Genomic DNA, 12020 nt, shown 5'->3' with positions numbered 1-12020 from the left:
GTTATGGTAGTGGTGCCATGGCTAGCGCTAGTCTCCCATGTTGACGTGGGGCTGAGGGCTCAGAAGCGCGGGCCAGGTGGAAGGAGTTCAGAGGAGACAGAGGGAGAAGAGAGAAGAGAGAGGAGAAGAGCCTCGCTCCATGACATCATAAACACGAGACGGAGAGCCAGCACGGCCAGCGCAGCCAGCGGTGAAGTTTTTCGGGCCGCTCTTCTCCACAGCCTGTGATGTGGCGCCAAGACGTGCTTTAGTCCAGCCAGGCACTCTGTGTGTGTGTGTGTGTGTGTGTGTGTGTGTGTGTGTGTGTGTGTGTGTGTGTGTGTGTGTGTGTGTGTGTGTGTGTGTTTTAAAGGCACACTTTTCCAGACCTTTCCAGAAAGTTCTCTGGGAACGCTCGTCAGTGGTGGTACAGCAGGGATTAACTGCTCTCTGATTAGGCTAGAGGGCTTTAGAGGCGATCTCGGATAATCATTTCCCTGATTTCCCTGCCCACAACCTAATTGGGCATTATAAACTACAAGGTAGCAGTAGAATGAGTTACACACAGAGAGGGAGAGAGGGAGAGGGAAAGAGAGAGAGGGAGAGAGAGTGAGGAGAAACAAGGAAAGAGGTGAAGAGAGATACTGAAAGAGTAAGCTAAAGATAAATAAGGTAAGGTATAAATTACATGACAATTGTGTATGCGTGTGTGTGTATGTGTGTATATGCATGTGTGTATATGCGTGTGTGTGTGTGTGTGTGTGTGTGTGTGTGTGTGTGTGTGTGTGTGTGTGTGTGTGTGTGTGTGTGTGTGTGTGTGTGTTAGCAGTGTCACATTCTCCTGACCTGGATGTAGAAGGGGATCCCGGCACTTCTGCGTGTGGCACAGAGCTTTGAGGAGGGGTCACTGGAGCGCACCTCCGATAGAACCTCCTTCAGCCAGTGAGCTGGAAGCTGCTGTAGGGTCTTACTCCCACTCCTGACACACACACACACACACACACACACACACGCACGCACGCACGCACGCACACGCACACGCAACAAGAAAACAAAAACAGGCATTAGGACCCGAAAGTAGAGGTCACAAAGGTGACATAATAGTGGTCAAACATGTGCAGTTTCTCCTCATTAGCGGTAACCTACTTCCCCAAGGTTTGACCCAAATCAACACACACACATGAACTCCATACACAAAACACACAGATATACACACACACACTAACACAGAAAACAGAATTTCTCATCATTTCAATATTACAGATAGAAAAGAAACTGGCTAAGGGACATAACCTTGTTAAAACCACTACTTATGTGGCTTTTAAAGGGGGGTGTTGACAAACTTGACCAACATGTCACACACACACACACAGCAGGAGTTCCCCAGACACTGAGATCAGTGTCACTGTGTTCTAAGTCTTTAATCTTCAGTCCATGGGGGAGTAATCTCACTCACACAGAATGGGAACACAATGGTCCAGAGTCTGGAGATGACCATGAAGTCTGGACAACAAACACACACACACAGCTAGCAATGGCTCATTGACCCTGCACAGCTGAGAGAGGCTCAGCATGCACGGGCACAGCCCACACAGGTGACGCTAACTAGGGCTAAACTTACAGCCAAAACCAGCAGGGACTGCAAGAGCTTGCCAACTCAAACAGATCATGCTAGCCCAGTTAGAAAGGGCAAACTCTGCTTGTTGCGGTTATAGTTAGTAACAGATAGTGAAGGCTATTACTCTCAGGCTCAAAACCACAGTCAGTAGGATATATTTAAGCAGTCCAATGTACATAGGTAAAAACCCCGTGCATAGACAAGTATTGGTCAGATAGATACTGATACTTCAATTCTATACAGCCACTCACTAGACACTAAGTTATACAACAAAGAGTAGACCAGGACGCATGCACTGGTGACCTATCCACACACACACAAACACACACACACACACACACACACACACACACACAGCACAACATAAACAGCAAGAGAAGGAATGCAGTCTGTGGTTATGAAAAGTCCAGCTGTTTTACAAGAGGCAGTCAACCAGGAGGACCTGATCAAACAAATGAGTGTGGGGCAAGAGAGAAACACACACACACAGACACAGACACACACAGACACAGACACAGACACACACAGACCATATGATGAGATACAAAGGCAACCTTCAAAAGAGTGGGCCAGTCAAACAGCCCACAATCAACACCCCATAACGCTCTGGCTGGCTGTGGGCCTTTTCAGGGAGAAGTTTCCACGAGGCTGCCCTCACGCGCTTGCAAAAACAAGCAGCCGTGTCCTCTGACCCCTACAGGCGTCTCTGTAAACACACACACACACACACACACACTTTTGCATAGCTAGTCTAAGCCAAGTAACCTTACTAAAGGCTTTGCTCAGTCAACACCTGTAAATATTGGCCAGGCATGTGGTCCAGTCACGGAATCCTTCATAGAAACCAAAACGGCCGTCAGGTTAACGGCAGTTCTCATAACAGGGTTGTCCACAGAATTCTGAGGTTGGAGTTAGAACACTGCAATGAATGTCTTAAATGCAATGCGTCTTCCGGTCTTTCTTTTCGTGGGTTCAAAGAGAGAAATCTTCTGTGTTTGATAAAAGACAGCAGCACTGTAAAAAGCGCTGGAATGTCTCCCAATTTCTTCGTAATTTGCTGGGAAGCGTGGTACACCAGTCACCACAAAACATATCTCCTAATAGAGATTTTAAAGTAGTATGAACTTATTTAGTGCATTCAAGATGTTGCTCTTGTGCTGTTGCTATCTTTGTCACATTTTCTATGCTTTAGCAATTAGCATACCGCTACTTAAGTACGCAAGTGTGATGTGATTACACATGTGTTCCATCAGCTGGGATAACTCCCTCTTCAAAAGTTACACCACAGCTTCCAAAATGGCGGCTCCTGACCTCCATCCTTCTCCTCCATCTCCCTTCCAGTCAGTCAGGCGTGCAGCTGGGGCAGCTGGGACAGCGGAGAAGGGGGGGGGGGGGGGGGGGTGTATAGGTGAGTCCCAGCACAGGCTCAGCCATGAGGTCTCCTGGCCAAGCATAGCACAAAGGCTGCCTGGTGGAGCATTCCTAGCAGTACAAACAGCTCCATCGAAGACGGAAAGACAGCCAGTGAGATCGTAGAAGTGGCAATGGATCTGACCAGTCATGCTGACCGGTTATAGCCATTGGAGTGTTTGTGTGTCGGAGAGTGTGAGTGTGTGAGACATATGATGTTTCTGTGGCTCATCTGAAAAAAAGACCAGGTTTTCTCCAACAAACTCAACACACTAATCTGTTATATAGCACAATTTTGAATAATCAAAATGTTGAACTGATTGTAATCATTTTGCTGCTAGCTAAGACACACACACACACACACACACACACACACACACACACACACACACACACACACACACACCTCATGCTGACACAGATGCTTCACCAGCAGAAAATGTATGTCTGACGTGAACACATACTTGTGCATTTCTTATCTGCAGAGACACACACAGACACGCGCACACACAAACGGATGCCTTACTTGCACAGCATGTCTGTGAGCCGCACAAAGCCCACATAGGCCAACTCAAATGCCCCTCTGTGGCGAGACTGCAGCAACTGCTCACGGAAGTACTGACCCACACCCTCCACCTGAGAAAGAGAGAGAGAGAGAGAGAGAGAGAGAGAGAGAGAGAGAGAGAGAGAGAGAAAGAGAGAGAGATAGATAGAAAGAGAGAGAGCGAGAGAGAGAGAGAGAGAGAGAGAGCGAGAGAGAGAGAGAGAGAGAGAGACGAAAACAGAGACAGAGACAAAGAGAGCAGGTAGATAAAAAGGGGGAAGGAGACGGTAAGAATCAGAGTAACAAAGCTGAGTAAGATCACTTTGTTCCTTCTATTGTTTCATTGAAAACTACAGCCAATCAAGCCAGAAGAGTGTAACTGAGGACATCTGAGGACATGTGGATAATAACCTTTGAGAGGCAGATGAAAAACTGTTGTGTGTGTTTGTCTGTGTGTGTTTTGCCCCTGATAGACTCTGTCCCTGGTGCTTTCCATATCTTACTTAAGACAGATTAACATCCGAGTCTAATTGTAGCATTACAGGCTAATCACACTTTAGGGAAAAGGACCAGCACTGGCCAAATGCTGGCAGGAAGCAGTTCAACTCCATTCACAGCAACTCCCACAACACACTCACAACCAAGGGCAACACTTAAAGAACACATGCATCTATTCATTACACTGGCAACGTGGCTTAACGCACAGACTTAGGTATGTTTTCATTAGGACTGTGTGGTGTCCAGGTGGCAACCCCATGATCTCGGTGATGCCCTTCCTTGTTACCAACAACAGCTCAGCACCAGGCTCAGCACCAGGCTCAGCGCTTTACAAGAAGAGCTGCAGAAACCAATCTAGTGTACAGTAACTCCCTGGGACTGCTCTGACTGGTACATAATCATCGGGTATAAAATGTTATAGTCCTCGATAAATTACTGACAGGTTGATTTACGGTGTCTGATAAGTATCTATGATATAAAGCATAAAACATTTCTATGTCTTAATACCCTACAAATAGTTGGACGACACATTATACAGCCTATTACTATAATAAAACTGCATGACTTACAGTACACATAGCCACAGAGTCTAGAACATTACAGACTCTAACACCAGGCTAAATCTATGACTGGTCCATAACCACTGGGTGTAAAACTGCATTAGTTCCTGATAACTCGGCCTGACCCTTTGACTGGTGCGTGCACCCCCGCATGACTCACGCACTGACTATGCCTCGGTGCCCTTAAGATAGGAACCCTGAAATTGCAGGGTGGCGCGGAGCAGAGCGTGTGATTTAGGACGGGGCCAGAGGCACGCTGCCCGACTGTGGTGGCACTGAGGGCACCGGGATTTCACTGAGCTCCGTGTGAACCACGCTGCCATGCAGAGGAGGGATGCAAAACACCACAATTACACACTCACTCGCACACACACACACAGAAGTTACACACACAAAAACAGTCTTACACACACACACACACACACACACACACACACACACACACACACACACACACACACCACTTACTGACAGCTTAATATAACTTGAAATGTCCATAAACAAATACACACATAAAAAGTGAATCTTCTTGCAAATGACTAATCATGAAGAGAATATTCACTTTCATTTCTGGAAAAAACAATCAGCAAGTCATGGGGAGTGGTTAAAGTGATGACAAAGAGGAAGTGGCCAGTCCGAAAACCAGAACAAACAACATGGCTGCACTCAAAAGAGTGACTGGGTTCACAGGTTTGGTGTGGTGGATAAACCCAGGGTTTTTCTCTCAGGGGAAAAGCTGTGGTGTCTCTCCCCCACACTAGCCTCAGTTGAGTTTCATTCACCAGTAGGTCTGATTATACTGGCAGGGAGAGTTCAAATCTTCTGTGCTCAGTTTGGACTGCAGGAGCTCAGAGCTGATCCAATTAGATTTAATGTGATTTTCACTGACAGTCATTAACCACCACAATTAATCCCTACGGACCACCATGAGAGTCACTTGATAATCTGTGTCATTCAACAAATAATAAAATGAATAGTTTATGAAAAAAGAATGAAAATATGAAACACACACAAAAAATAACTCTACAAAGTCTTTCTATTAAACATCTACACTACCATGCACTTACTAGAGTACCAAGTGATTTATTTCTCAGACAAGTACTTGCAATAATAGGTTCTTAACGCATACTAAAGACCAGTGTTTCTCAAACTTTTTCAGACCAAGGACCACTTTACCAATAAAAAAAACTTCACGGACCACCTATCTAAAAAAAAACAGTAGACCTACTTCAACAGTATATTACACAGTAGGCCTACTCACTGGACCACCTTGCTTATTGTCTTTGCACCTTTCTTATTGTGTCAGAGGATTCATATGATTTAAACTGGCGTAGCTTACAGGCAGTGTTGCAGAACCGTTTGGATTTACATACAAGTTGGTTCAATATTCCAAAAAACTCATCTATATTATATTTTACCACATCTGCTCGCGGACCACTTAGGATAGCTTGCGGACCACACTTTGATAAACACTGCTATAGACCCTTTCAACGGCATAAACAAACATGCGTTCCTAAGGCATTTCCGCTGGCACAGAAAACAACATTGAGCTAATGGTAACTTGGGGATAAACGAAAAAGTCAACACTTTGAAGAGCATTAAGCTAAAGTATGAATTATTTTCATTTCATAGTACCTGTGTTGGTTTTGAATTTTCAACCGTAAATCCTTTAGGAACAGATTGAAAAGTCTATCAATGTACTTGATGAGTAGTGTGCATGGTAGCTATGCTAGTATGATGTAACAAGGCGTAACATGTGCATGTTGCCTACATTGTGTTTGCTATGTCATGTGGGCATGTTTGCCATATCAGTATAATGCTATAATGTGATTGATCATGTGTTTCTTTGTAAGACATGGTGTGTTTCTGTTGCAGTATTGGTCTAGTGTATGGTGTAATGCGTGTTATTTTGGTGCAGGTCCCTGTGGCTCAGTGGTGAGCTCATTCAGCCCAAACGAGCCGAGGGCCGGCGCAGGAGCACCCAGCGGTTACGACCGCAGTCTGAACTGGGCACTGCCCTACCAGGGGGCAGCTATTTATGTCTGCACAACGTTTTTTTTTTTTTTTTTTTTGTTGTTTTTTTGACTCTCTCTTCTGTTTCTTTTTCCTCGACGACTGCCACATAACATTAAAAACTCTCTCTCTGCGGGGCCTTTTTTTGGATATCTCATTTCTGTTTGTCCGGCTCCCCTTGCTCTACACCCCCCCCCCCCCCCATTTGTTCCTCCTTTATCCCCTCTTCTTCCCACTTTTCTTCTTTCTAACCTCCTCCCAAATCCCCCCCCCCCCCACTCAGCTGCCTAATTAGTCAGGCCAGGGTCACTGACCCAAATCTAACCCTGGGTCCCGCCGCCTTACTGGGCGCTAAGCGACTTAGCGGCTAAAGCTACCGCAGCAGCCAGCTAATACCCTTGTTGTTGTTGCCGCTGATGCTGTTGTTGTTGTTTAGCGCTTTGATGCCATTGAGGCGAGTCCCCAAACTCCCGCCAACCAGAGTGGGATTACGCAACCCTCAGACGAGTAAAGAGCTCACGGGAAGATAAGACCTCAGAAGGGTGGAGAACGTGGGACTACAGCATGCCATTGAGGAGAAGGACAGACAGAGAGAGACAGAGAGAGAGAGAGAGAGAGAGAGAGAAAACAGGGGGAAAGAGGCGAGCAGACAGACAGGTAGAACAGACCAATGCAGTTAAATGTTTTGTTAAGAATTTTTGAGCTTACGATTGAACATTTTTGAGGTAATCCAAAAAAAAACAAGAAACAGGTGCTGGATAAAAAAGTAATGTCATAGAAAATCTCAAGGAGATGAATACCAGAGGGAATACCAGAGGTGTTACTTTAAATAAGCAAGAACAGCGGAGATAGTGTGCGAATATTCCTTGAGATTTTCTACATCTTTGAGGTGAAACAACACACAGCATACACAATCAGAGAGAGAGACAGAGAGGAGTGGTGAGTGAGAGAGAGAGAGAGAGATTGTGTGCTCATGAGGCCAAGACTAGAGCCCTTTTTCCATAAGTTTTTGAAGTGAATTAACTCATAATTCAATGTAATTTGAGCGATATTAGAAGCACCAAAATGGTTTTCCATTCAACAGACCAATTCTAGAGAATTAAAATGATGTCTTAATGCCCCTGTTAAAGCACATTTTTCTACTGTGCTGGATGTTTTCCATCAAAAAATGTAGCAAATGGAACACTTCTAGCAAAGGTAGCGAAAATTCAATTTCAGATTTTCGCGCTAACTTTGTGAACATTCTGAGCAGGCGTCACAGCAATTTACATCGCTCCAACCCTTTTCCATCACATTAATGTCGAATTAACTCTTGTTAATCCACCGACATAACAGCGATATAAATCCTTTTCCATCACATGTGTCGCACAAACTTTTTGATGCGCATTGTTTTTAAGCGAATTATCTTTTTAATGGAAAAAAGGGCTCATGACTCAGGACTCACTAGGACTAGGTGGTTCACTGTGTGCAATGAGGATGGTAACCCTGACAGACAGGAGCCAAATGAGTTCTACGCACGCACAAGCACACACACACACCCACACACACACACACACACACACACACACACACAAATTCTCACACACCATGGCATGGAGCAGAGCAGTGCACACAGTCAAAGACTGCCCCCTGGCTAGCCAAACAGAGAACAGAATCAGGGAGACAGAGCCCCATCCACTTGAGAGTAAAGGAGAAAGGAGGAGAAGAGGAGAGGAGATAGATAGAAAAGGAGAGAGAGGGAAGGAGAGGGATGAGAGAGAGAGAGATGCTGGTTTATCCCAAGCCCCAGACAAGCCAGACAGATCCTCCTTGCTTAGAGCCAGCTTAGGCTTTCCACCCAAAGCAAACATGCGAGGGAGAGAAGAGAGGCCTTGGAACTGCACTGGCTCAGTAGCACCTCAGATTCACTCAGCGCCACTCCTAGCCAACCCACCAAAGGGAAACTGGCCAGGGAAGAAAACCCATTCTGGCTCAAAATCACAGGCCCAGTTCCAGTCACCTCCAAAAACACTGGGGAGTCAGAGTCCCCAGTCGTGTTGGATCTCCTGTAACTCCCAGTGTTCCTGTGCAATGCTCAAACTAACAGGGCAGGGGAACATGGCGTCATCACGCAATAGAACCCATGGTGTCAGTTGGGATGCTGACGCAACGGCATGGAAACACCTGCGCCGTCGTCATACCAACGCGGGCCCCAAACAGAAGACAGGGAGAAGCTTACCACGCGCACTTCAGAAAAGCCGGACACTGTCAAGGCCTGTGTGTGTGTGTGTGTGTGTGTGTGCACTTGTTTGAGTATGTGTGTGCTAATTACTACTAGCAGTTAATTTGCTTGGAACCGCTTGTGAGTGAACAGAAGTTTCCCCGCTGTATAACAGCAACACGGATCATTCATTTCAAGTATTGAACCACACACACACACGCTTGACTTCTGGACAGCCTTTGTCTTATTATCTCATCATTTACATAACGTACTCTGCAGAGTTGCCATACCGACCGCAGGGTGACATCACCATATAATACCACGCCATCTGTTGGGGAGATGATGTCACACGGAGGGACTGAGCAGTCCAGCGGCCGGCCAATCAGATACAGGGGTGTGTCGTAATGACTTTCCCAAACTCACACACACCGCTGCCAGAGACTAACCCCATAACACATTCACACATGCAATCTACAAACACAAAGACCCACACACAAAGGAACTGTGTGTGTTTGCAATGCAGACGGAATAGCTGACAAACATACAGACACACAAAAAAAACACACACATATGCGCACACACACACACACACACACACACATACACAACAGACACAGACACAGACACACACACACTAAAGCTACATCCCAGAAGACACACAGATCAAGCCCAGCCACTGACGTGATGTGGTCTACCAACATTCTCAATAAAGGTTATCAGATTCATAACAAGAACTCACACAACACATGCAAACTCTTTCCCTCAGCACTGATCACGCCAATGAGCACTTCATGAGGTGCTAAGAGTGTGTATGAGGTGTTTAGTCTTCCAAAAAAGTGTGTGTGTGTGTGTGTGTGTGTGTGTGTGTGTGTGTGTGTGTGTGTGGAGAGCAGGTATTTGGAAAGAATGCAGAGGGAATGAGCACAATGAGGCTCATTAAGCAGCAGGTCGGCCCAAATGAAAGCAGAGCCTTAACGAGGGCGGATACTGATCGCAGCATGGGTTGGATACACACACACACACACACACACACACTAAATACTGTCTGCTACAGTGGCAGTGGTAGTTCGTAAGGTGTGAGAGAATGTGTGTGTATGAGTGCCTCTGTATGCATGTGTTTGTGCTAATAGATCTTTTTTTCCGAGATGAGTGTGTGGCTGATGGTGTGTGTGTGTGTGTGTGTGTGTGTGTGTTTGTACCTGTTCTTCAGTGATGAGTCCGTGGCTGTTGGGTGTGTGTAAGGGCAGACTTTGGCAGAGTTCCCCCAGCAGCATGGACACCTCCTTCATGCTCCGCCAACTACACACCAGAACCATCTGAGCAGTCACCCTGTATGCCTCTCCACCTGAGCCTACACACACACACACACACAAGCTCTGTCAGCCAAGTCAACATGAATAAAGATTATGCACATGAATATAACAATTAATTTGCAAAGGCTAGCCGGCTTATTAAATGATGTATTTCAGTGACATATTTGGCAATGCAATAGTGTAACAGTTGTTTTCGTATGTTCACTGGGTTGTGAGCCATGAGCACAAAAAACAGTGAACGGTGACTAACCTGGATGGGAATGACAGGTGGGTTTATGTCAGGTGGGTTTATGTCAGGTGGGTTTATGTCAGGTGGGTTTATGTCTACTTCACACGACATTTGAATTTGTTAGGAAATCTATGCAGCGTCCAACAAGCATATCTTCCTTTTATCATATAACCTGCCAACGAACGGTTGTTTTATATCTTTTTATATGAGTGATATTATTTTATATCACTTTATATCTGCACCTGAAGGTGCCATTTAGTCCAGCCTGACTGTCTCTTATTGCAGTCAAGTCTAACATTTCATCCTGAGAGACTGGCAGGGGTTGATGCCATCCTCATCTCCTATACACCAACTCATGGTGACATCCGTTTGATGTCATCTGGCCACAATGATGTCACGGTGATGCCGGTCTGATCCTCTGACGCATCGCCTTGTGAGGTTTAGCATCAGCTCCAACTCAGATTATTTATCCAACTGGCCAGCCCTCACTACAGCAAGGCCCTTGTGTGTGTGCACTCTAGGAGCACATGTGTGATGAAGGGGTTCTGTATACAAGCATGCTGCTCCGTTTACTGGCAAACGGAAGCACGTCTGGAATGCCCACGTCATGGAAGGTTTAAACGTGTCTATCGGCACTGACCCTGCGGCCTGTCGCGTTGAGTTCCTCCCAGCATGTGTGCGTGCGTGTGTGTGTGTGTGTGTGTGTGTGTATGTGTTTGTGTCTGGGTTTGTGTATATAAAACTCTGCATATGCTTGTCTTTGCATACATGCTTGTTTGTGTTAATTAGTGTGTGTGTGTGTGTCTACACTGAAGACAGGAGAGGTCTTCCTCTCCTCCAGGGCTGGGTCATTAAGCGGGGCCTCTAAAGACACACAGATGTGGACTCGCCCACAGATTAGGCAGGAGCGGTAGTCAGCTGCTCTGAAATGAACCAGTGTGTGCTGCCAGCCTTCCCATGCAGATGCAGCATCCCACCACTAGAGGGTCCTGTGTGCCTCCATGTAGGCGATCCTGTCCTCAGAACTGAGCAGGACCAGCTGGCGGAGGTAAAGGCCTGCCCCCATGAGGACAATAAAGGTACTGCAGGAGAAAGTATCCGGTTGTTTTGGGGTACTGAAAGTACTCGGTAACCTCGAGAAACAGAGATATATGTGATTTCTCCTTTAAGGGTCCGGCAGCGATATAGGTAGCGGGAAGCTATGTCAAGGCAGGGACTCTAAAATGACTGACTTCGCTGTGACCACAATGCGCAGATACTGTCAGCAAACTACACAGCCAAACTCGCAGTCTTGTCTTAAGAATTGGTTAATGTTTTTTTCTAGTTTTCTAGTCCTCTCCTGTTGGACTTCCGATGTACAATGTGAAAAAGTTAATGTGAAATTAGTCAATGTACTGTGCTGGCTTACAATAAGACCTGTGTGTGTGTGTGTGTGTGTGTGTGTGTGTTAACCTTTCGTCTCCTCTCGTACGGGTCCGTGTGATGTGTGTAGTTCCTGCGTTTGTGTGTCCAGCTGGCGAGAGTTGTTGAAGAAGTCGTTGGTGTCTCGCGGCTGGATCTCCTGTAGGATTCTCTGCAGACCGGCTGAGGCTTCTACTGGAACATACATGCCATAAACCTCACACCATTTACCATAGAATAAACACACACACAGAC

At 46.1% G+C, this 12020-nt stretch overlaps 1 protein-coding gene across 4 annotated transcripts in view; it reads right to left on the bottom strand.

Moving 5' to 3' along the window:
- Window positions 1-12020, bottom strand: part of thada (THADA armadillo repeat containing) — a 92630-nt gene that overhangs the window by 70186 nt on the left and 10424 nt on the right. For 3 of the 4 annotated variants that reach the window (XM_042065733.1, XM_042065732.1, XM_042065735.1), the window contains 4 exons: window positions 11817-11960; window positions 10022-10173; window positions 3534-3643; window positions 826-958 (listed from right to left, as the gene is read on the bottom strand). In XM_042065733.1, coding sequence (XP_041921667.1) covers window positions 826-958; window positions 3534-3643; window positions 10022-10173; window positions 11817-11960 — 539 coding nt within the window. The remainder of the gene's footprint in view (window positions 1-825; window positions 959-3533; window positions 3644-10021; window positions 10174-11816; window positions 11961-12020) is intronic. The other variant, XM_042065734.1, reaches the window with a different exon arrangement.

The sequence above is a fragment of the Alosa sapidissima genome, chromosome 16, assembly GCF_018492685.1.
Source record: "Alosa sapidissima isolate fAloSap1 chromosome 16, fAloSap1.pri, whole genome shotgun sequence".
NCBI lineage: Eukaryota > Metazoa > Chordata > Actinopteri > Clupeiformes > Clupeidae > Alosa > Alosa sapidissima.
Note: the sequence above shows the minus strand (reverse complement) of the source record. Positions and strands in the feature narration are given on the sequence as shown.